The sequence below is a fragment of the Melanerpes formicivorus genome, unplaced genomic scaffold (assembly GCF_026170545.1).
Source record: "Melanerpes formicivorus ecotype bairdi unplaced genomic scaffold, bMelFor1.0.p_v2 SCAF_14, whole genome shotgun sequence".
NCBI lineage: Eukaryota > Metazoa > Chordata > Aves > Piciformes > Picidae > Melanerpes > Melanerpes formicivorus.
The window spans coordinates 11,639,894-11,665,307 of record NW_027142366.1 but is presented as its reverse complement, the minus strand read 5'-3'; the positions used below and the strand labels follow the sequence as shown (position 1 = coordinate 11,665,307).

General features: G+C 57.8%; 1 protein-coding gene across 1 annotated transcript in view; it reads right to left on the bottom strand.

Moving 5' to 3' along the window:
- Window positions 1-15,484, bottom strand: part of CACNG3 (calcium voltage-gated channel auxiliary subunit gamma 3) — a 34,335-nt gene extending 18,851 nt beyond the window's left edge. The window contains exon 1 of the mRNA XM_068147406.1: window positions 15,056-15,484. Coding sequence (XP_068003507.1) covers window positions 15,056-15,266 — 211 coding nt within the window. The 5' untranslated portion in view covers window positions 15,267-15,484. The remainder of the gene's footprint in view (window positions 1-15,055) is intronic.
- Window positions 15,485-25,414: the final 9,930 nt, after the last annotated feature.

The following is a 25,414-nucleotide window of genomic DNA, read 5'->3' as shown; positions in this document are numbered from 1 at the left end:
GTTTGAAACCCACCTGGTTAATATGTAAACAGTGATAAAAATAAACCCCAGCCCAGCCAGAAGAAGAAAGGAGATTTCATAACTCAGAATAGAAATCAGCAACCCTAAAGCACTGGGAAAGGACACAAACGAGCAGCAGAGAAGCCGCCAGGACCAGCTTGCTCTGGCTGCAGCAGGAGGAATAGCAGCAGCAGAAGGGAGCAATGCCTGCCACCAAACATGGGACAGAAGCGTTGGGCACAGGCTGGGGGAAGGTTAAAGAGCTGCTGATAGAGCCCAGACATCTCACACTCAGCCTGGCCACATCCCAGAGCTCAGGGAGCTGCTGGACACTGGGCATTAGGAACAATTTCTTTGCTGCAAGAGGGGTCAGGCATTGGAGCAGGCTGCCCAGGGAGCCCCCATCCCTGGAGGTGTTCAAGAAATGTGTGGCCGTGGCACCTGGGGACATGGTTTAGTGACTGTGGTGGTCTCAGGTTGATGGTTGGACTCCATGATCTTGGAGGGCTTTTCTAGCCCTCTGATCCCTCTCTGATGCTTGATGCCTTGGGAAGGTCTGGAGAAGGTGGAGGATGGAGATACCCCACGGTGAGGCTGCTGAGGGCTGCCATCCTCCCTGAACTCCAGCATGCCCCAACCTGCTGAAGGACCATGCTGCTGCATCCCTCCCCTCACCCCAGCCTCCCTTCCCCCACTCCATGGCACCTGAGGGCACAAATGGGGACTTGGAACAAGGGGACGGAGCATGGATGCTCCTCCTCACTGCAGGGGGGGTTGGACAAGGTGACCTTCAAGGGTCCCTTCCAACCCAATGCAATCTGTGACTCTGTGACACAGAGAACATGGTTGTTGGGCACTAAATTTGCTTTGGTTCAGCCAATGCCAGGCTGCAGGAGTGCTGGTGCCAGGGGGCTTGGTACCAGCACGGGGGCCTTGGTGCCAGCAAGCACAGGTGATGACAAGTGTGATTGCCAGGAGAGCTGACCCAGCTCTTTGATGCCCAGCAACCTGCACTAACAGCTTCGAAGCTCAAGGTGAAGGAGCTGCTCAGAGCTGTGACTAATACCAGGGTCCATCTTCCAAGGAGGATGCTAATGGGAGCAGGGAGGGCTCTGAGCAGCAGGAGCTGGGAAGCTGGGCTGTGAGGAGCAAAGCCCCTGTGCCCCATGTCCAGCCAGAGCTCAGCCCCATGCCACAGATGCCAAACTGTACCCAGGACTCTGCCAAGCAAAGCCCCCCCTCCAGAGCAGCCCTGCCAAGCCCAGTGGCAAGGCTGAAAACCTGTGAATGGCTGTGGAAAGCCCTGACAGAGCCTGAGCAAGGCTCCTGCGGTGCCAAGAGGCGATTCCACCTTCCCGAGCCGGCTGTGCGAGGCCTGGGAAAGGTCACTCCTGAAATCAGGATCTTTACAAATAAACATTTGCTGAGGAGGGGTGAGTCATGGTGCAGCCTTTCCAGCCTACTGCCTCTGCCAGCCCATGAGCAGGGCCAGCTCCTCAGCTCTGCAGCTCCCAGGAATTGCTCCAGCCACACGCTGAAGCCTCCAAACAGGCTCAGCCCTCCGGGAGGAGGCTCAGGGGGTTGTTTGCCTTGCAAAAGGGATATTAAATCTCTTTTGTTTCCCCTCTCTGAAGGTAAGCACTGAACTTCAGTTCTGTGCCTGCCACTCAAGGACCTGCCTTTTAGAGAGAGAGAGCTACAATCCCCAGCAACAGATTTATTAGAACCTTAGAATTATTAGAATCATGGAGTTAATTATTAGGATTACAGAAGGGGTTTGGCTGGAAAAGCCCTCTAAGAACGTCGAGTCCAACCATCAGCCTAAGAGCACCAAGGCCATTAAACCATGACCTGAATCATAGAATGGCTTTGGTTGCAAAAGATAAGATCAAGACCAGCCATCAACCCAACACCACCATAGCCACTAAACCATGTCCCCAGGTGCCATGGCCACAGGTTTGTTGGGGACTCCACCACCTCCCTGGGCAGCCTGCTCCAGTGCCTGACCGCTCTCGCAGCAAAGAAATTCTTCCTCATCTCCAACCTAAACCTCCCCTGGCACAATTCCAGGCCATTTCCTTTCCTTCTATCACCTGATACCAGGGAGAAGAGACCAACCCCCACCTCACTCCAACCTGCAGTTCTCAGCTGATGCACCCAAAGGGATTCGCTCCATCAAAGCCCATTTATGCCAGAGAACCCACTGGGTACTGTGCAGTGTTTGCTGCTGGGAGGGGGAGGGTGCTGCCAACCATGGGGTTCCCACTTTCCCCCACCCAGCCTGTCTTAGCCTTGCCCCATGGTGCAGGCTTGGGGGTTGGGGTCCAGCTCAGCCCTGCTCGCTCTGCAGGTCCCGGAGCAGCTCCAACCCCACCGGATTTAGCTCGCTGCCTCCGGAGGCTCAGCCGCCTCCTCACCATCTGCAGGAGGGGATGACAGCCCCGTGGAGCAGCTCCAGCCCCCACATGGGGGAAGTGGTGCTCAGGAGTAGCACTGTAGTGTCACTCTGGGCTTTTCTGGGGAGAACAAGATGGGATTGTCCTCCAGACTTTGGAGAGGACTTTGCTGGTGGGCAAGCGAGGGATGCCAACCTTGCCCTCCCCTCCAGCAAATAAAGGTGCCCACCCATGTCCTGCCTTGCCAGAACCTTGGAGCCACTTCCATCAGGCAGCTCTGTCCCACTGCCTTGGACAGGGCTTTCCCCTTGGAAACTCCTCATCAGAGGCAGTGGTGAGGATCACAGAATCACAGAATTACTGAGGCTGGAAAAGACCTCTGAGATCATCAAGCCCAGCCTATGACCTAACACCACGACAGCAGCTAAACCATGCCCCCAGGTGCCACATCCAATCTTCTCTTAAAGACCTCCAGTGATGGCGACTCCACCACCTCCCTGGGAAGCCCATTCCAGTGCCTAGTTAGCCTTTCTGTGAAGGATGGGTACCAGAGGATGGTGCATCCCATCCATCAGCCACCACTTTGGGATTCTGCAGCACCAAGAGCCCCCAGCACATTGCAACCAGCACTCCCAGTCCCTGCAAACATTCTCCTGCCCATGGGCAGCATGTGGGACCCCTCTATCCAAGGCTTCCCCTCTCCCTGCCCACGCTGCAGTGCTGGCACTGCCAGAAGGAGTCAATTCCCCTGCCTGGGCTCTCAGCTCCAGCAGCGCAGAAGCCTTTCAGGGGCTCCTCCAGCTCCTGCTCTGAGCTGGTCACGCTGCCCCAACTTGCAGATCAGGAGAAGAGGGCTGGGAATAGGCTCTGCGTGGGCAGTGCCAGCACTGCCACCCTGCCAGAGCCCATTGGGCCATGATGATGTGACCTGGACAATAAGGAACCAAGCTGCTGGGTCCCAAAGGGATGTTCTGCCTCTGCTGTTTTCTGGAAGGCTTTTCCTTACCCTTGGGAGGAGACACTTCTGTCCAGAGTGACACTGCAAAGAATTCCTAAGTGAGATGATCTTTAGGGGCCCTTCCAGCCCAACCCATTTGATGAATGGCTGATCTTGTGGGGCCTGAAAAGCCCCTGGGTAGGGCACAGGCTGCTTGGGAGCAGCACGGACAGAGCACTGCAAACTGGAACCCAGGAGGATCCACCTGAACCCAGGGGGAGAAACTGTGGCATAAGGCTGCTGGAGCCCTGGCCCAGGCTGCCCAGAGAGGTTGTGGAGTCTCCTGCTTTGGAGAGCTTCCAGCTCCCCCTGGCCATTGTGATCCTGGGCAAGCTGCTGTGGGTGCCCTGCTTGAGCAGGGGGGGTGGGAGTGGATGATCTCCAGAGGCCCCTTCCAATGGCCCCGTGCTGGGGCTCTGGGATAACCAACCTACAAACTGAGCTGCTGCAGGTTTGCATCCACTGAACCAGCGGTGATGGAGAGCAGCTCACAAGCCCAGACACCGGTGACAGAGGTGGCTGCTGCCTGTGTGGGCAGAGAGCTTGGTGCCACAGCCCAGCTCAGCACCTGCACCACACAGCGCAGCACCATACAGCCCTGTGCCACAGCCCAGCACCATACAGCCCAGCGCCACACCACACAGCCCAGCACCATACAGCCCAGCACCATACAGCCCTGTGCCACAGCCCAGCACCATACAGCCCTGTGCCACAGCCCGGCACCATACAGCCCTGTGCCATGCCACACAGCCCAGCACCACACAGCCCAGCACCATACAGCCCTGTGCCATGCCACACAGCCCAGCACAGCCCAGCACCGCACCACACAGCCCAGCATCACACAGCCCAGCACCACACAGCCCAGTGCCACACAGCTCAGCACCATACAGCCCAGCACCACACAGCCCTGTGCCATGCCACACAGCCCAGCACCGCACCACACAGCCCAGCATCACACAGCCCAGCGCTGCACAGCCCAGAGCCACACAGCCCTGTGCCACACAGCCCTGTGCCACGCCACACAGCCCAGCACCATACAGCCCAGCACCACACAGCCCTGTGCCATGCCACACAGCCCAGCACTGCACCACACAGCCCAGCACTGCACAGCTTTCTGCCACACCACACAGCCCAGCGCCGCACAGCCCAGCGCCGCACAGCCCTGTGCCACACTGCACAGCCCAGCATCACACAGCCCAGCACCGCACTGCCCAGCACCATACAGCCCTGTGCCACACCATACAGCCCAGCACCACACAGCACCGCACAGCCCAGCACCGCACAGCCCAGCCCAGCACCGCAACACACCGCCCAGCACCGCAACACACCGCCCAGCACCGCAACACACCGCCCAGCACCACAACACACCGCCCAGCACCGCACGGCCTAGCACTGCACGGCCCAGCAGCACCCAGCAGCGCACGGCCCAGCACCGCGCCGCGCCATATGGCACCTCTTGCTCCCTGGAGCCAAGCGCTTGCTGTGCTGCAGGACGTGGCTGCAGGGTGGGAGCTCTGACACCTCTGTCTCTCACTTCAGGGAGCTGGGACAAACAGGGAAGCCACACAGCACATGTCCATAGGATGCACAGAAGCTCAGCCTGGGGATGCCTGCCTCGAGGAACGAGCTGGTGGTAGCTGCTCTTCTGCTGCTGCTGGTGTCGTACATCTGAGGGTTTCATGCTGACCTGTGTCTACCACCCTCAGCATAAAATGTTCCTTCCTTCTCTCTAGTCTGAATCTCCCTCTTTAAGTTTAACCTCTCAAAGGGATTCCTGATTTTAACTTCTGAAAGGGTAGCTGCTTGTTGGTAGCCTCTCTCCTCCCATTGTGATTCCACGCAGGCACTGGGAATAAAGGTGTAATTAGGGGACAATCACCAAGTGAAATTGGAAATGTGGGGATTTGAGAAGCACAAACACAAATGTCACCCTCAAATGTCACCTTTTGTCACTGATTTCCACTGCCCAAGTCCCAGGGAGTCTATTGCCAGCACCATTACCCCCACAGGCTGCTGGAAAGGCTGAAAGGTCACACAATATCCCCCCTCCCCCCCATCCCGTGCCCACTCCAGGGGCCCCTGCCCCAGCCCAGTTCTCTTTCAGCACAAAAAGCCAAGGCAGAACCCCCCCTGGTGAGCGTGGTGGGCTGGCAGCCCAGTGCTGCTCCTGCTCCCATGCCTGCCCTCCCCTCCCCAGCCTTGGCATGCCCTTGGCACTCTGTCTCTATCCAGTGGAGCAAGCCAACTCCTCATAACCTGGCATGGAAGGGCTGAGCCATCCTCTGCAGCTCCACAGGCCGGGTCTGTCTGGAGACTGTGATGTTAGGAGATAAGAAATGGGCAGCAGCAGCGAACATCACCATGCAATGGCCCCCACCCAGCTGCCACAGCCACTCCTCCTGCCTCTCCCCACCAGCAGTGTGAAAACCTCTCAGGTACTTTCAAGCCTGTCCAAAGCACTCACCCAGTGCACAAGGGATTTCTGCAAGGGTGAAGGAGACCAGCACAGCCCAGCTGTACCACCCCACGCTGCCAAAAGCACCCAAATCCCATTGTGTGGAGAATATTTCCACCCCTGCTCCTCTGGGAGAGTGAACACGGGGCAGGGAGGGCAGCAGAAAGAGCTGCTGGGAAAACAAAGCCCAATTTTCTGGCTGTTTTAAAGAGGGAAGAGTGATGGAAGAGCATCCAGGCCTCCAGACCGGGACCACCACCCCGAACCAAAGAGCACCAAGTGGTCCAGGCTGTGCCACGGGGCAGGGAAGGGTCTGGGTCCTCCAGAGCAGTGCCCCCAGTGCGGTGCGGCTCCCCAGCAGCTATGTAGGAGATGAGCACTGATGAACGCACCCAGGCTCACCGGTACAACAGGCAAACCTCCTGCAGAGGGCAGAGCAGCGACTGACCAGCGGCCACGTAACTCTCGGCAGCAGAGCCAACCATCTCCACAGACATCATCTGCTGGCACCTCCTGGCCAGCCTGTGCCAGCTCCCCACCTCCCCGGGGCCTGGGAGAGCAGGGTCCAGCACCAGTCCGTGGGGGACATCCTCCCCCAAGCCCCAGCCACGCTCCCAGCCTCGCTGCCTTCATTAGCCATCTCTAATTATTTACAGCCCTAATGGAGATGGTGACCTTGCATGGGAAATAAAACCAAACCACTGGAGCCTCATTCTCATTCAGACTTCCACCTCCATCAGAGAGCAAGGGCTCTGGAGATGCCAGGCTCTGCACCACGCCTCTGCAGCACTGAAACGCCTCTTCCTGAGCTGCTCACAGCAGCTCCTCACGTGCTGCTGGCTGGCAACGTGGGAACCAGCTCCCTACACCACCCCAAAATGGGGACTGTCATCCAGATAAACACAGCAGCTTCCCAGGGGCCTGAGTTCTGCAGCATCCCCGGGGGCTGAATCCTACAACACCCCGAGGGTTGAATGCTGCAGCACCCCAGGGGGTAAATTCTGCAGCCCCTCTTACAAGGGGCAGTTTCTCAGGGCAGAGCTGACACATGGCTCCTCTCTGGACACCTTCCCAACAGCAGTGAGGTCCAGAGACAGGGCTGCCTGGAAGCACAGGGCCTCTCTTTGTCCAAAAGGGTTTTTTATGGCTCCTGCCATTTGGCCACATGCCACAAGAAGATGGGGCTGGAGCAGCCCGAGGGTCCAGCTAGCCTGATTTCCACCTCTGTCAGAGGACAGTAATGCATACTTAATCAATATATCCTCCACCAAGATGAGCTGCAGGGGCTTCTTAAGCCCAGAGGCTATACCTGGGGCATCATAGGTGGCACCTGCCAGATCCTCACGACCAAGATGTTTGTTCAGTCCTCTTCTGACCCTGGTGACAGAAGTGACCCCAGTGCTGGGCTTGTGGCTCGGCCTCCTCCAGTGCTGACCTGCTGGAAAGGCTGGCTGGGGGTGGAGGGGAAGGGTTGTTAAACCTGCAGCATGGGGGTTACATCCAGTGGGGAACTGGTCCCTCTTCACCTTCACCCACCACTGGCATCTTGGATGCCTCCATCCTCTACTTCCCATCACACACTTTGAGGTGTCCAACTCTCACCTAATGAAGAATTTGAAGGTTGGACTTGGTGATCTTGGAAGTCCCTTCCAACCATAACTGTTCTATGGCTCCAAGAGCAAACAGCTCCTCTCCACTCACCTGCTAAAAGCTCCAGCACTGCTGCAGACCTGTCCTGTCCCCCTCTCCATCACCTTCAGCCCAGGTTACAGAACACAGAATTAAGCAGGTTGGAAAAGACCTCCAAGATCATCAAGTTCAACCTATCACCCAACACCATCTAATCAACTAAACCATGGCACCAAGCACCCCATCCAGTCTTATTTTAAACACTTCCATTGATGGTGACTCCACCACCTCCCTGGCCTGTCCCCCTCTCCATCACCTTCAGCCCAGGTTGTTACAGACCTGTCCTGTCCTGTCCCCTTCTCCATCACCTTCAGCCCAGGTTGTTACAGACCTGTCCTGTCCCCTTCTCCATCACCATCAGCCCAGGTTGTTACAGACCTGTCCTGTCCCCTTCTCCATCACCATCAGCCCAGGTTGTTACAGACCTGTCCTGTCCCCTTCTCCATCACCATCAGCCCAGGTTGTTACAGACCTGCCCTGTCCCCTTCTCCATCACCATCAGCCCAGGTTGTTACAGACCTGTCCTGTCCCCTTCTCCATCACCATCAGCCCAGGTTGTTACAGACCTGTCCTGTCCCCTTCTCCATCACCTTCAACTCAGGTTGTTACAGACCTGTCCTGTCCCCTTCTTCATCACCATCAGCCCAGGCTGTTACAGACCTCTCACATCACCTCCAGCCCATACTCATGGTCCCCCATCCATATGGCCATCATCCTTTGGCTCTCCTTGGTGCTGGAGCTGATGGGCATCCCTGGGACAGAGACTTGAGGTGGCATTGGCACAGAGAGCCATGCCAAGGCTGCCAGGTTGGTGGGCCGGAGCAGCTGCCTGCAGGAGGTCAGGGTGGGCACGTACAGAGAGCTTGGCAGCCATGGCAGAGACACCATCACTGACCTGGCAGCACTGCCAGGCTGGACCAAGAGCAGCATGGAGAAGAGTTCAGTTCCAAGTCAGGCTGTTGATGAGAATCTATTGCAGACACCAAGCAGAGAGAGGAACAGGACGAGCAGCTCCTCAAGCGCGCCCTGCAATGAGCAGCGAGGAGAAGAGCTCCATCATGGTGATTGCAATCTCAGGCACCTTCGCTTGCCGCTTTCAAAAATTAAAGATATTAACTTCCTAGCAGAAACAATACTGCTGTCACCTTGGGGAAATGCTCTGCTTGGCCTCACTCAGAAGAGCCTGAGAGGAGCTGAAAGGCGGGGGAAGAGCTGGTGCCTGTCCAGGGGCAGCTGCTTGCAGCCCAGTCGAACGCCTTCGGTGCGAACCAGCTCAGCTCGGCTCAGCAGAGCCAAAAACAGCCATGGGCAAAACCAGCTGGGTGGGAAAAATGGAGATGCAGGAGCACGACTGAAAATCACAGAATCAGGCAATCACAGAACTGTTCTGCTTGGAAGAGACCTTCAAGATCATGGAGCCCAACCACCGACCCAACACCACCGTGGCCATTGAACCGCAGCCCAAGGTGCCGTGCACTGCGTGGACATCGCTGCTGGGGAGCAGAGGCAGAGCCTTGCCCTGCACCCCACATTTGCTGCTGAAAGGAGAACTGAGAATTGCCATAATGAAACTAAAACTCAGGGGGTTGAGATGGGAAGTGGCAATTAAGAGAGGGAGGTGGCTGATCAGAGAAGCTAAAGGGATTCTTCCAAGTAAAGTCTGGGCCCCTCAGGTTAGGAAAGATGTTGAGGTGCTGGAAGGTGTCCAGAGAAGGGCAACAAAGCTGGGGAGGGGTCTGGAGCACAGCCCTGTGAGGAGAGGCTGAGGGAGCTGGGGTTGCTTAGCCTGGAGAAGAGGAAGCTCAGGGGAGACCTTCTTGCTGTCTACAACTACCTGAAGGGAGGTTGTAGCCAGGAGGGGATTGGTCTCTTCTCCCAGGCAAGCAGCACAAAAACAAGAGGACAGAGTCTCAGGCTGTGCCAGGGGAGGTTTAGGCTGGATGTTAGAAAGAAATTCTTCATAGAGAGAGAGAGAGTTGTTGGCCATTGGAATGTGCTGCCCAGGGAGGTGGTGGAGTCACCATCACTGGAGGTGTTTAGGAAGAGACTGGATGGGGTGCTTGGTGCCATGGTTTAGTTGATGAGATGGTGTTGGGTGATAGGTTGGACTTGATTATCTCAAGGGTCTCTTCCAACCTGGTCTGGTCTGGTCTGGTCTGGTCTATTCTATTCTATTCTGTTCCTGCAATCAAAAGGTTTAAGCAAAACAAGGAGGAGTTCTTTAGTCTTTAGGCAGAAGAAAGAAGCTTCAGCAGTGGTGTAAACCACTTCCAGATCATGGAATGCTAGAATCACAGAATGGCAGGCATTGGAAGGGACCTCCAGAGATGGCTGAGTTCAACCTCCCTGCCAGAGCAGGATCACCTAGGGCAGGTCACACAGAACTGCATCCAGATGGGTCTCGAAAGTCTCCAGAGAAGGAGGCTTCATGACGATGCAGCTGTCAGTCAGGAGGCAGAAGTGACACACAATTATTTATTCATCAGCTACTCCTGCTCTCTACCTGCAGACAAATAGGCTCCTGCATCCTGTCAGGAGCTGGGGAGGATGCCAAACAGCCACCATTAAGTGTAAACAAGAACCTGGTCAGACTAGAGAGCTTCTCCCAGGAGTCTTTGGAGCAGAGGCTGAGGGCTTTGCTGAAGATCTAAAATGGATTTTAATAAACCTTGGCATTCCTTGCATTCCTAGAAGGCAGGAGAAGCTGGGTCAGCACCATGAGTGATGCTGATCTCCACTGACTTTTGACAAGGGCTTGCAGTGACAGGACAAGGGGCAATGGCTTTGAGCTGGAAGAGGGCAGATTTGGACTGGAGATTAGGAAGAAATTCTTGACAGTGAGGGTGGGGAGACACTGGGACAGGTTGTCCAGGGGGGTTGTGGATGCTCCCTCCTTGGAGGTGTCCAGGTTCAGGCTGGATGAGGCCTTGAGCAACCTGGGCTGGTGGGAGGTGTCCTTGCCCATGGCAGGGGGTTGGAACTGGATGAGCTTTAAGGTCTCTTCCAGCCCAAACTGTTCTAGGATTCTATGACCTGGCCTGTTGGTCAGCTGAGCTGGGCAGTGGTGGGAGAGGAACCAAGGGACAGAATAAATGTCAAACAGCCTCATGAAATATAGATTTACCCAACCTAACCTCATCAATTTTTCTGGGTATGGTTACAAATTCAGCTGATAAAGGAAATCAGTAAGATAATAGATGGAGACTTCCAGTGGGTATTTGATTTTGCTCTCCTGAAGAAGCTAAAGGCCAGATTATGCAGAACCTACAGAGCTTTATTAGCAGGACTGGGAGGGAGAGCAGAGGCTGAGCATGGCCATTGAGTGGGATGTTCCTGCACAGGATCAGCTGCTCCTAGAACAGCACTGAGCTACAACAAGTCTTTAGGGAGAGTGTTAAAGAGAAGATGAAAGAGTTGTGGGCAGGAGAGGCAAAGAGCAGAGACCAGAGTGGAGTGATGGAGATGGGGCAGGGGGTTTGGGGCAGCTTGGATTTATGGCCCTTTTGACACATCCAAGCCCAAGCTCCAGTTAGGAGCTAGGGAAGCAAGTCCCAGTTTGGGTGTGGGAGGTGATACCCTGATGCTCAGTGGCACAGAAGGAGGCCCCCATGAGGGGCTGTAGCTGAGAGGGCTAAAGTGACCCACGAGTATCAACAGACTGACAACAGGCAGGCATCAAGACACCAGCTGGGGTAGCTATGGGAGGCTGCAGCACCAGAAATCATCTCTTCTGTTCAAGGGAAGTTTGAGGGGTTCACTCCTTCTCCCAGAGCCATAACAAGCCTAGGGACACGACCCCCACCTGAAGTCCCCAGGACTGACCATCAGTGTAAGACACACTAGGGGCCAAGCAGGAGTTGTAGGTCAGGTGTGGGAATGGCTCAGCAGGATCCTGTGGGCTGTAGGACTCAGCTGATGATATCCACGATATTATGCTTGAATCCAGACAGGATTCTTCCCCGAAAGATCAACCCCCAAGCAAAGCTCTGCAGCTTTGGCGGGGAGGAGCTGCTGGCTCGGTGAAGGCTGAAATGCTGCTGCTGTGGGGGACAGTGGAGTGGGAGCACTAGGACAGGTCCAAGCAGGACAGCTCGGCTGAGGAATAGCTCTGGGAGCCTTCAGGTCTGCTACAAACCACTCCATGTCCCACTCCAGCTGAGGATAGCCCAAAGGGATGGCAGGACAGCAGGACACTGTGCATCCCCCACAAGGGAGGCAGGCAGAGCAGCACTCACAGTCCTCCAGAAATGGTGGAGGACTTTATTCTGCTGAGGGAAAGGAAGGAGGAAAGGAAAAATACCACAACATCTTAAAATATGGTATTTTGAGCAGCTTTGGCCTGATCCTCCCGCTCCTTCTGCCTGGTTCAGCTCCACATGATGCCATGGAGCCAGTCCCAGTCTATACCACACAGCGGGGAGGACAAGGAAGCTCCCTGCTCTTAATGAGCCTGAATTTAATTAAGTTTGATGAAAACTAAAGTTCTTCCACTTCCCTAAAACAACACAAGCCTGAGCAACTATTGCTCAGCTCCAGCTCTCTCCCTGAAGGGCTGTGTCTGAAGACACAGAGGAAAAGCCCTGATGAGCAACAGCCATGGGGGACACACAGTGACAACCGCTGCTCACGGAATCACAGAGTGCCAGGTTGGAAGGGACCCCAAGGATCACCTGGTCCAACCTTTCTAGGTGATGGTAGAGCTGAAATGAGCTGGCCCAGCACCCTGTCAAACTGAGTCTTCAAACTATCAATGCTTCCCCTGGGAGATGATTCCAATGCCTGAGTGTTCTCATGGGGAAACACTTTCCCCTGGAGTCCAACGGGAATCTCCCCAGCAGCAACTAGTCCCCATCACCCCTTGCCTTTTCCGTGGGACTCCTTGTTAAAAGGGAGTCTCCATTATCCTGGTAGCCACCCTTTATGTACTGGTGGATGGTAATAAGGCCTCCCCCTCGAGCTGAGGGGACAAGGAGACACCTACTTGGTACACACATGCTGCAAAAGGTGATAACTAGGATTCAAATGCTGCAATTGGAAAGAGAGGCTACCCCAGCCCAGCAGCCTGGGCTCCAGGTACTGAGTCAAGCCCTGAGTTGTGCTTTGCACTGTGGGTGTCTCCACACAGGTCTGCAGCAGCTTCATTCAAGATTTATCCACTCTCTCCTGTGGGCTTCGCAGGCTCACGTGGTGCTCGCGGCTCCCACGCAGGCGCCAGGGACTGACACGGAGTGAAAGCAGCTCTGATGGAGCATGCCCCCATTGGTGCCCCCAGCCACCTGCCCCCAGAGCTCAGCACTTCACCCCTCTGTCCTCAAACTCTCAGCTGTCCTCAAACCTTCACCCCAACACACCTCAAACCCCTATTAGCAGCAGAAAGGTCACGGCCGAACGGCTTCCTGATGGGCAGAGAACACTGCCTGGTGCTGAGAGCATCTTCTGCACCACAGAAGCTAAAAGCATCTTCTCCACCATCAGTGCACCACCTGCACTGACCAAGAACACCTCTAGCACAGGTCATGAAGTGCAAGCCTTGCCCGTTTGTCAAGCCAGGTACAGAAATCAGGGGCTCGGCGAGACCAGTGGGACTCAGACAGGATCTGCTGCTGGGTGCAGGGGCTTGGTCAGAGCAGCCACAGATCCTCAGCTTGGGCGTCCTCAGCCCTGCTGCAGCATGGTCCTTCCTCTACCTAGACCCTGTGTGAGCATGGCACAGCTCAGTCTGGGGGGGGGTTCTCCCTCCCTAGCATCACATCAGTCACCAGCCTGTGAGACACCAGCTCCTTTCTCCAGCACAACCCAGGAGGGTGGTGAGCAGCCCCACCACGTCCGCCTCAGCAGCTTCATCTTGCTCACCCTGCCAGCCTCACCCAGCTTCCAACTCAGTGCCATCTGCCCCCTCACAGCCCCCATTGCCCACCACATTCTCACCCCTAAGGGATGATGAAGCTGTGCCCAGCGTGAGGCCTCGATTGTGCCACGGTCACAACCAGCCCTGGCAGAGCAGGACAATGTTCTGTGACCAGGGACTGGGGATCACAAGTGTGGAGAGATGACTCCATGGTGAGCATGTGCTCCACAGCCCCCACTCCCATGCCCAGGCAAAGAGTGGTGGGCTGTGAGTCAGCTCCCAGCTCTGCCATGGCACCATTAGACCCTTTCCTTAGCTTGCCATGACCAGGAGAGCAGGGGCCTGCCAGCTCCTTCCAAAGCCATGATTTGTTGTGGCGAGGGAAACATAAAACACCCTCTGAAAACCCACCCCCAGCACTGCCATCCCTCACAGCCCTGGCTGCTGCCCTCCTTGGCTCCCCTCAGCCCAAGAGAGGAGACGTATTATCTCCAATTATTTATTAGGGAATTAGAACACCATCCAAACCCTCCTTGAATCAATAAGAAAGCTCTGACTGACTTCATCCAGCGCAGGAGCTGAGCACCAGGCACAGGCAGGGTATTTCTGCATCCCTGGCCGTGACTCACCCAGAACTTTCCAACGTGGAGGGCACAGCTCGGCCACTGCGCATCGCTTGTCCCCACCATTGCAGGCACCAATCGTGGGCTGGGGGAGCCTGGCACCCCCAGAGCCCCAAGGACAGCGGGGCAGGACCCTCCCCAAGCACACAGGATGCCAGCTGCTGATGCCAATTTTAAAAGTTATGGCCCAGTGTGGTTCCATCAGCCATTTCTTGCTGCGCAGGTGCCAGCACCTGGCTCCGTTCACACTCGTGGCTGAGCACAGCCTGTTGGTGCTGGTATCAGCCTCAAACGGGAGCTCTGGGTCACAAATTGTCCCCAAAGTATGGCCTGTGCTGCAGGAGGGCAGCAGCTGCCACGGCCTCTCCAGCCAAGCACTGCTGCTGAAGGGAGGCAATGGGGCAAAGCAGCGAGCAGGAGCTGGGCTGTGGGCAGCTGTGGTGGGGCAGAGGGGCTGTGCAGGACCAAGCCCAGCCGTGGGACAGCCGTGGCAGGTCTTGGGGCGCAGCTGCTGAGGATGTGGTGGGCAGCAGTAGACCCTGCGCTAGTGAGGGGCTCAGCGGCAGGAACGTGGGTGGCACGGGTCTGCCGTGACAGAGACATGGTGCCCGTAAAGCCCCGGGGAGGGGCAGGGGCTGGGGGGCAGCTGAAAACACTTAACCAGCTCTCGGGGCCGGGAGAGGGACCTGTAGCCTCTCTGCCTGCCGCTCCCGGCTGCCTAGTGCTGCCGCGGTAAGGGGGATGCCCAGCTCGGCCGGTGCCCGGGCATGGGGGAGGGTACCCAGCACCCCGGGCCCTGCCCCACCCATCCCCCGAGTCCTGCATGTCGGAGCCACCCGTGGGGGTCCCCCAGCAGCAAATGGCTTTGTCCTTGCCCGGGAGGCGGCAGCCGGGGGTATGCGTGGGGCGGGGGGGTGGGGGTCAGGGGGGTGGAGGAGGACGCTCCGCGGGGCCGGGGTCTCGGCTGCGGGCTGTGGGGGGGTCCGGGATGGCCCTGCCCTCCCCTGAAGTTTTAAGCCGGGGTCCGGAGAGGGGATGGTTCGGTACCTTCCAGGCAGCACGTCCTCCAGAGCCCCGAGTGGGTCATCACCTCCTCGTTCTTGCGGCTCGTGTCGTTGTCGCTCAGGGACTTAGTCCTGCACACGCCGCGCGAGTAGAGCCAGTAGTCGGTGCCCACGGCGATGGTCATCAGGCTGAAGGCTGCGAAGGCTCCCACCGTGGTGATGAGCATCTGGACGCCTCTGTCACACATCCTCATGCTGCTTCATCCTACGGACGGCGGCTCGCAGGGGAAGGGCCCGGCGCCGCCGCCCGCCGCCGCCTTCCGCGCTCGGCTCCTCATGCCCCTGCGGCCCGCGGACAGCCCGCTCCCCGCGGCGGCGGCGGAGCTCGGGGCCGCCGAGCCCCCCGGTGCCCGCCCGGCATGGCCCAACCGGCGGCAGCGGGAGCGCGGAGCGGCTCCGCCGTGTGCCCGCAGCGGGAGCGCGGAGCCTCTCCCGGCGCCTCCCCCGCGCCGCCCGGCCAAGGCAGCGGCGGGGGGCGGCGGGGGCGGGGGGCAGCGGAGGGCGGGGAGCCTCCGGTTTGGGGAGGCTGCAGCAATGGGAAACCGCCCCCCGCCCGGACAGTGGTGGGGAAACGCCCGGGGGTGGGTACCGGGATGGGGGGGGGGGGAAGCGTGGGGGGCACACCGGGACCGGGATGGGGAGGGGGAAAACACAGGGACCAGGACAGGTAGGGGATGTCCCGGCTGGGGGACAGGGACCGGGAACAAGCCCAACCCACTTGTGCCAGGGCCGGTCGAGAACGGGGATCGGGTCTGCGCCGAGGAACGGGGAACACGAGAGGGACCCTAAACCGGGGTGCCGGAACCGGGCGGGGACTGCTCCGAGGCGAGGACCGGGACCGAGCAAAGATGAGGAATGAGACCAGAATTGCTCCGGCATATAGGGACAGGGCGGAAGACCCCACTCCTGGGTGCTGGGACCGGGACAAGGACCTCTACGGGAGACCACTCCCCGGGGTGCGGGGCCAGACATTCACCCCCAGGACTCCCCTGCACGATCCGTTCCAGTTCAGGGCTCCCGGTGATGGGGAGGGGGATCAGCCCTGCCTGCCCCGTTTTTATTCCCTATCCCAGTGCGGTCACAGCCCCAGCCTAGCAGAGAGCCGCTGAGCCTCGGGCTGGTCTCCCATCACCCTCCTCTGTGTCTGCCCCCAGTTAAACCAGTGCAGCCCCTCACTCTGCTCACTCGAACGTTTCCGCAGCCGCTCGTTTGAGCTTCTGACTCATGCGACCTTTCCAGCAAACCCCATCACATACCCACCTCTGCAATTAACGGCGTTTGAAGGGCCACGGCGCCGAGCCTGGGCTGTGGAAGCTTCCACACGGACACACGCTGCATCCTGAGCTGCAAACAGGGAATTCTGAGGGACACCAAAACCTCAGGTGCCGAGACACTGAGTGTGAAAATCCAGCAGCCTCCTCGCCCTGAAACCATCCCCTCGGAGCACACTCGTTAGGCAGGGCACGCTGATCGCAACGCCACGGTTATTGATGGGTCTGAAATCTCTTCCCCAGTTCCCCCCAGCGCACAAGAGCACACCCCACCCCCCCGGGGGTACAGTTGTGGTCACCCCCAGTTTGTTCTCCATCTCCATTATGAGCCCTTTCCCTGCTCCGTGCCTGGGCTGGAGCAAATGGAGCTGTCCAGGGTGAACAGGACCAGCTCCTGCTTCTCCCACCTGGAGAGATGTGGTGCTCCGGTAATGGGGATCAACAGCACCTTATGATGCTGAGGGGCCTGGAGCACCTCTGTGAGGTGGAAAGGCTCAGAGATCTGGGGCTGTCTAGCCGGGAGAAGAGCAGCCTGGAAGGGAATCATCTCAATGCTCAGCAAGACCAGAAGGTCTGGTCCCATTCTCTTGATCCCTGTCTCTTTTTAGTCATATCCAGTAAAGGCCAAGAGGCAAGAGGCACAAACTGAAACCCAGGAGGTTCCTTCTGAACAGGAGGAGAAATTCGGTGTGAGGGTGCTGGAGCCCTGGAGCAGGCTGCCCAGAGAGGTTCTGGAGTCTCCTTGTCTGGAGAGCTTCCAACCCTACCTGTCCATTGTGATCCTGGGCAAGCTGCTGTGGGTGCCCTGCTTGAACAGGAAGGTTTGAATTGGGTGATCTCCAAAGGTCTCTTTCAACCCTCACCATGCTGGGATTTGGGGATTCTGAGGGTGAGGATGGAGACTCAGGGATTGCACTCAGAACCATTCCCCCAGGCTGAATCACAGGGCTTGTTCCTGTGGGTTCATTTTGAGGAGGGATTCTGGTTGCCTATTTTCTGTGACTGGCTTTGGGAGCAGCACACAGTGGACACAGGCCACACCATGGTGTCCCCAGCTGGACACCAAGACAAGCCCCACACTAGGAGGCTCTTCCTGAGCACACCACGAGGGTACTCCCTGCCTCATCCCTGGCATTTCTCTCCCTTGTCCTGCCACCCCCACCCTGCCCACCGCCTGTCACCCAGCTCCCGCAGCGTGTGGGGCAGAGCCTGACGCCAGCACCCTGCCCGGCCCCCACCCTGCGCAGAGGCAGCAAAGATATCTCACACCCACGGGCGAGGGGCTGCAAATTGCATCCCGAGTGGGGGATGCTGCAGCCTCCATTGTGTTATTTTAGCTCGGCGTGTGTAGGTGTGTGCAGAGAGCACATGTTCCATTTCCCAGGCTTTGCACAGAGCAGGCTCAACCAGAAGCAAAGTCCACTTTGGATCCCGCTGCCCCTTGCCAGGGCTGGTGGCAAGGACACCCCTCACCGAGCCCTGCACTCCTCTCACCACTCATTGCATGGAGAAATCGGTCCCAGGAGTGAGCCTGGAGCTCTGCCTAAAGCAGCCTCCCCAGAGGACATGCAGGAGGGTCACTCAGATTTGTGGCCAGCAGGAATTTGGGGCTCAGCTTAGCATGCTCTGGCCACCCCAACCTGGTGCCTTACCCTGTGCAGCCTGTGCCCCTCTAGTTCCATCACCTCTTGCTGTTCACCACCTTCATCATCATCTACCTGGACTTGGACCCTTCTGAACTCTGCAAAGTAGAAAGAAACAAAAGAAATCAGCTCAGGCTGCAGGGATTGTACAACCTGTGCAAAACAATCCCCCCTGTCCTTGCAGGCAGAAACGTCCTAAACCGAGATCTGTTAGGCTTTGTCCTTCCAAATCCAGTGCTGAAAGCTTTGCTGCATTTAAATTGGCAAAGTGACAGAAAGTAAGCAGTCAGAAATAATCCCTAGCTGGATTAGGTTTTTCCTTGAAGGAAGAGCAGCTCTGAAACACGGAAAGGGGAGGTCATTAGCAATGCAGCGAGATGCTGAGCCCCAGCCTCGCCTGGTCTTCATTTTCCTGCTCCTGGGGGCTGCCAGGGGATCAGCGCTCCGGAGCCTTTGGCTCCTGTGTTCATCCCTCCCTGCTCCTACCGGGGATTATTGATATCTGCACACGCTTGGCGTGCAGTCTGCTGCCTCTGATAGGACCCCGGTGGCTTGTGGCCTTAACGTGAGATGGTGAAGAGTCCAGAGAGGTCCCCCAGGATGTGACAGGGGGGAGCAAAGCCATGCCTGCCCCCAGCCCCAGCGTGTGAGGCACGAGCAGGCTCCCTCAGAGCGAGCTGCTGCGGCTGCCTCCCAGCTCCGCAGCTCCCAGCTCCGCAGCTCCCAGCTCCGCAGCTCCCAGCTCCGCAGCTCCCAGCTCCGCAGCTCCCAGCTGGACTTTGACAGTTTAGTAGCAACGAAAATAGCAGGAGATGGAAACAGAAATCCAGCCTGCCTGAGCCTCTTTACTGGGGAAGATGCAGAGGGAGTGCCGGGGTGGTCGTGTAGGGGTGGCCGTGCAGGAGCTGGAGAGCAGCACACAGCTCCACAGAGCCCTGGGTCAAGGCACAGCAGCCACCTTGACTCAGAAAGGTTTGGGCTGGAAGGGACCTGAAAGATCATCCAGTTCCAACCCTCCTGCCACGGGCAGGGACACCTCCCACTAGACCAAGTTGCTCAAGGCCCCATCCAACCTGGCTTTGAACACTTCCAGGCTTGGAACCTCCACAGCTTCTCTGGGCAACCTCTTCCAGTGCTTCAACCACCCTCTCTGTAAAGAACTTATTCCTTACATCCTCAAGTCCACCTTGCTTTGCCCAGAGTTCTTCCACACACCCCATCTGCACACCCTTGGCACGGCTACCATTACATCTGCTTTTGTCCCCTCTCTCCCAATACCCTGAGCAGACAAAACAAGCCCAGGAGAGGGATGGGGGTGATGGGGACAGCAAACATCACATCAGTGCTGCAGGGTTCCCCCAGCTGCTCTGAGGATGCTCTGCGTGGTTCAGCAGCTCCTCGTCCCAACAGCCCAGATAGGAACATCCCAATCCCAAACCCAAGCTGCAAGAGGGAAGCCAAAGGAATCTCTTCCCCAAGGTCATACCAGACCCTGCATGGAGCATGGCTGGAGAGGATGGGTGGGGAGGGAGAAGATTCTCAAAGGGTTCTGCCAGGCACTGGTGCCACACAAGTAATAAAAGATCAAACAGCAGGAGATTAGAAGGAATTTTGTAGCCCGGGTCCAGCTGGGCCCTGCTGAGCCACCACAAAAGGTTTGCTGCTGCTCCCACCCACTGCAATTTAATTGATTTGATTTCAGCTCTTTGAAGGAGAGGTGGAGAAGGAATAATGAGGCAAACAGGATTGTAATGCAAATGAAAGAGATGAAAGATGGCTTCAGGGAGACAGCTCTTGAAGGTCAGAGCCCAGCGCAGAGCTGCTGCTGGTCACTCACTCCAACATTAACGAGGCTCCGTTCCTGCTGATGCCTTTGATGGATGGAGGGCTGGCTCGGGAGGCAAACGCTGGCCTTTCTTCTCCCCACTCCACGTGGATCATCCTCTCCTTGCTGGGAAGGGTTTCACCTGGGCTGGTGGAGGGAGCCGGGTTCTGCCGCCCCTGTCACACCGCCGGCCTCCTCACCAGGTTTTGCCAGCCACTCCAGCTTCAGAATTAATTAACTTCACTATCAAAAGCTGAGTCATTTGTCACAATGGCTTTGTCATTAAGCTCCCGTAATTAAGGGAAGTGTCACAAACCCAAACGTTTCACTTACAGAAGCCAGGACACAGCTGGGAAGCATTTCCCAGGCACTGGAAACCAGCAGGGCAGGGAAGCTGGGGAGGGGGTGGACCAGACCCCCCCCCAAACCCTGCACTAGGGCAATGGAGACCTTCTGCTGACATCCACCCTGCCTCTCCCTGCTCCAGGGTCACTGGAGCCCTTCCTGACATAGCTCTGCTGACCATCCACCCTGCCTCTCCTTGCTCCAGGGTCACTGGAGCCCTTCCTGACATAGCCCTGCTGACATCCACCCTGCCTCTCCCTGCTCCAGGGTCACTGGAGCCCTTCCAGGCATGGCCCTGCTGACCATCCACCCTGCCTCTCCCTGCTCCAGGGTCACTGGAGCCCTTCCAGGCATGGCCCTGCTGACCATCCACCCTGCCTCTCCCTGCTCCAGGGTCACTGGAGCCCTTCCTGACATGGCCCTGCTGACCATCCACCCTGCCTCTCCCTGCTCTAGGGTCACTGGAGCCCTTCCAGGCATGGCCCTGCTGACCATCCACCCTGCAGCTCCCTGCTCCAGGGTCACTGGAGCCCTTCCTGGCATAACCCTGCTGACCATCCACCCTGCCTCTCCCTGCTCCAGGGTCACTGGAGCCCTTCCTGACATGGCCCTGCTGACCATCCATCCTGCCTCTCCCTGCTCCAGGGTCACTGGAGCCCTTCCTGACATAGCCCTGCTGACATCCACCCTGCCTCTCCCTGCTCCAGGGTCACTGGAGCCCTTCCTGACATGGCCCTGCTGACCATCCACCCTGCCTCTCCTTGCTCCAGGGTCACTGGAGCCCTTCCTGACATAGCCCTGCTGACATCCACCCTGCCTCTCCCTGCTCCAGGGTCACTGGAGCCCTTCCAGGCATGGCCCTGCTGACCATCCACCCTGCCTCTCCCTGCTCCAGGGTCACTGGAGCCCTTCCAGGCATGGCCCTGCTGACCATCCACCCTGCCTCTCCCTGCTCCAGGGTCACTGGAGCCCTTCCAGGCATGGCCCTGCTGACCATCCACCCTGCCTCTCCCTGCTCTAGGGTCACTGGAGCCCTTCCAGGCATGGCCCTGCTGACCATCCACCCTGCAGCTCCCTGCTCCAGGGTCACTGGAGCCCTTCCTGGCATAACCCTGCTGACCATCCACCCTGCCTCTCCCTGCTCCAGGGTCACTGGAGCCCTTCCTGACATGGCCCTGCTGACCATCCATCCTGCCTCTCCCTGCTCCAGGGTCACTGGAGCCCTTCCTGACATAGCCCTGCTGACATCCACCCTGCCTCTCCCTGCTCCAGGGTCACTGGAGCCCTTCCTGACATGGCCCTGCTGACCATCCATCCTGCCTCTCCCTGCTCCAGGGTCACTGGAGCCCTTCCTGACATAGCCCTGCTGACCATCCACCCTGCCTCTCCCTGCTCCAGGGTCACTGGAGCCCTTCCAGGCATGGTCCTGCTGACCATCCACTCTGCATCTCACTCTGTTCCATGCCCAGAGGCTATGAGGATGGCAGAAGGGACATGGCAGGGCTGTCCAGCCTGGAGAGATGTTGGGGGGGCATGGGCAGTGTTCAGCCCTGTGGTTTTCCCACTCCCACATGAGTCAGGGTGGTCCCTGGTGACCACTACCAGGTGGGAGAGATAAATATCTAAAGTGTGGAAGGCATGAGGATGGGACTGGGCTCTTCTCAGGGACACAAACTGGAACCCAGGGGATTCCATGTGAACAGGAGGAGAAACTTCTTTGGTGTGAGGCTGCTGGAGCAGGCTGCCCAGAAAGGTTGTGGAGTCTCCTCGTCTGGAGAGCTTCCAACCCCACCTGATCCTGGGCAAGCTGCTGTGGGTGCCCCTGCTTGAGTTGGACTGGGTGATTTCTAGAGGTGCCTTCCAACCCCATTGTCCTATGATTCTGTAAGTTGAGGACATGCTGAAGCCCCCGAGGGGTGCAGGCCAAGCCCACCCTAGAACACTCACCAGCCTCACACAGACACTGCATGGCCAAGCTGATCTCCTCAGTGCAGCCCTTCCTGTGAGCAGCAGCAGCAGGTCTCCTCACGGTGTGCTTGGCCAGGAGAGCCTCCCCAGCCCCCTCAGGATCACAGGCAGATGCTGGGGGAGCTGCAGACACCCAACCTCCCCCCCACCAAGCCCTCACTGCCGGGCAAAGCACCCACAGAGGGCCTGCCCAGCAGCCAAACCCCCTGCAGCAGACTCCCCTCTTTGAGCCACTGGGAATCAGTGGTGGGGAAAGCACCTGCAACAGTGTTAATTAACTCATCCTAATTAACAGTCAAGAAGGCACACACAGCCCACGTCTTCCCTTCCCCTCCCATGGCCTCTACCTACCTTCAAGCCCAGGCACAGCTCCGTTTCCCAGGGCTCTCCAGCTGCACAGGACCACCCCCCTCACCCCCCTTTAACACCTCAGCCTGTGCTGCTGTGACCAGAGCTTGGCAGCTCCCCTTTGGGTGGCCAAGAGGCAGAGCCAGCAGCTGCTTGCCCACTGGCACTCCCAGCTCCCCGGGGGGGAAGGAAGAGAAAAGCTCTCAGGACTTCTTTAAAATTATAGATTTTATTTTCAGTTGGGGTGGTTTGGGGTCTGTTTTCTTCTTTTTTTTTTCTTCTATTTTTTTGTTCACACATGCAGCAAATAGAATCCAGAGTATATGCCCAGCTAAAAGGAGGTCTGGATGAGACTCTTTTGACAACACACAGCAGGGAGTCTAGGACGTAGAAAAGTCATCGAGATACTCGCAGGTGAAATCAAAGTCACAAACACAAACCCAGCCACAGACAGCATCTGGTTTTTTTTTTGTTTCCTTGCTTGAACTGCCACTGTGAAGGGGGATCAGAAGCCAGGAGCTCAGAGGACACTTCCATGCATGGGGCAAGATGCTCGCTGGTTGCTGCTTCTGCTGTTGCAGGCTGGGTGCTCCTGCAAACGCAGAGGAGCTGCGGCACTCCTCGTGTGAGCTCATTCCACCCTCCTGCTGTAAGCCAGAAGAGCTGGAGCCTGGCTCTCTGTGCTGGAAACCACCCTGGCTCTTCACTCATTTCAGAGCTCACAACCCCCAGAGCCTACCTGCTGCCCAGGGCACTCCTCTCCCCATCTCTGAGGCCACCCACCTGGGTTGGCCCCTGTGCAGCCCTGCAGTAATTACATGGGTGAAGTTGATGACTTGGTTGGATCACCAACCAGCTCCTCTAGAGAGGGCTCTCTTATCAAGAGAGGGCTGCTCTGATGTCAGCCAGAGGAGATAAGGGCAGTATCAGCAGGTTCCCTGTGCCATGTACAAATGGCATTACACTGGGGCCAACTCCTGGCACCCACTGGCTGGAGAACAGCTACACCAGGGCTGAGAGCCCTGGCACACACCGACCCTGAGCTGCTGGCTCAGGACCAGCTGTGCCCCAAGCAGCAGCTGCAGGGAGCAGAGCTGAGGTGGATCAGGGTTTCTGACCACCCCTCACCCATCCCTGGCCCCACAGCCCCCCACAGAACCTGCACATCACCAGGACACCTGAGCCCCAGCAGCCAGCTCTGGCTCTGGCTCTGTCTGCAGGCAGGGCCTTACTCAGGTTCTCCTCCGTTCCCTTTGCTCTTCCACCATCCCCATGTGCCATGCAAGCTCTCCAGCAGCCTCCCCACTCAAGCTGGGCTGCGGTTCAGACCAAGAACACAAACAGCCACGGTGCTCTCTCCTTTTCTTTGGCAAAAGTCCAAGTGAAAGTCTCCAGCATGGCCAGGGAGGGTTTGCAGCCCTGACATCTCCTGAGAGGAAGGGGAATCTGCTCCTGCACCACGGAATCCTGGCATGGTCCCAAGCACCAGCACTGGGATAGCAATCCTCAGCCAGTGAGTAAATGCAAGAGGTTAATTCTCCACCTCCAGGAGCCTCAGCCCTGCCCTGTGCCATCTTCACCCAGCCTGTGGTCAGCTTTGCAGAGCCTGTACTGGGGCTGGGTGCAGGTTCTGCTGCCCACTGCAGCCAACAACAGCAGTGACCACAGCCCCAGGGTGGGAGACACTGTCTAACCCACCCTGCCCCATGGGGAACCACCTGAGGGGCCTGAACCCCACTTACCTGCAGCCTTCAGAGCCAGGACTGAGCTGACTGTGTGTCCTGCCTCTTTGATCCCTGCTTTGCCCTCATCTGGGGGGTGCAGGGCTGTGGGTCCCCTCTGCCACCCCTGGGCCCCACTGCTCAGTGTGGGATACCAGATGTTCAGCAAGCAGCCAGGGTGCACCCCACAGGCACCCCATCAGCCTCCTTCTCCTGCCCCACTGCTGCTGGCTCCCCCTGTCCCCTTGTCCCTGCAGCGCCGGCTCAGGTACCACCATCTGGGCTCTAGCAGAGCACTTGGGGACTGACTAACAGAGCTCTCCTGGAGCCTGCCAGCTCTCAGCAGCTTCCTGAAGAGCTGCTTTCCCCACCCCAGAGTGAAGATTAAATCATCAAATTACAGCAAACATGAGTCAGCCACTGCTGCTCAGCCCTCCCCTGGAGCTGGAGCGATCCCAGCGCCTGGCAGGGCAGCCACATCCCCTTCCCTGCTCCTCCACAAGGAACAGGGGCCCTGGAAACCAGCCCTGAGAGGGCTTTGGCAAGAGTGGAGCAGGATAAAGAACATCAGACGTGGTCAGTGTGTCCTGCTAGGAGTGGTCTCTGCTAGGTGCTGGATCTTCCCCTGGAGCATGGATCCCAACCCTGCAGAGCTGGATCTACCCCTGGAGCATGGATCCCAACCCTGCAGAGCTGGAGCTACCCCTGGAGCATGGATCCTCACTCTGCAGAGCTGGATCTACCCCTGGAGCATGGATCCCAACCCTGCAGAGCTGGATCTTCCCCTGGAGCATGGATCCCAACCCTGCAGAGCTGGATCTTCCCCTGGAGCATGGATCCTCACCCTGCAGAGCTGGATCTACCCCTGGAGCATGGATCCCAACCCTGCAGAGCTGGATCTTCCCCTGGAGCATGGATCCCAACCCTGCAGAGCTGGATCTTCCCCTGGAGCATGGATCCCAACCCTGCAGAGCTGGATCTACCCCTGGAGCATGGATCCCAACCCTGCAGAGCTGGATCTACCCCTGGAGCATGGATCCTCACCCTGCAGAGCTGGATCTACCCCTGGAGCATGGATCCTCACCCTGCAGAGCTGGATCTACCCCTGGAGCATGGATCCTCACTCTGCAGAGCTGGATCTACCCCTGGAGCATGGATCCCAACCCTGCAGAGCTGGATCTTCCCCTGGAGCATGGATCCTCACTCTGCAGAGCTGGGTCT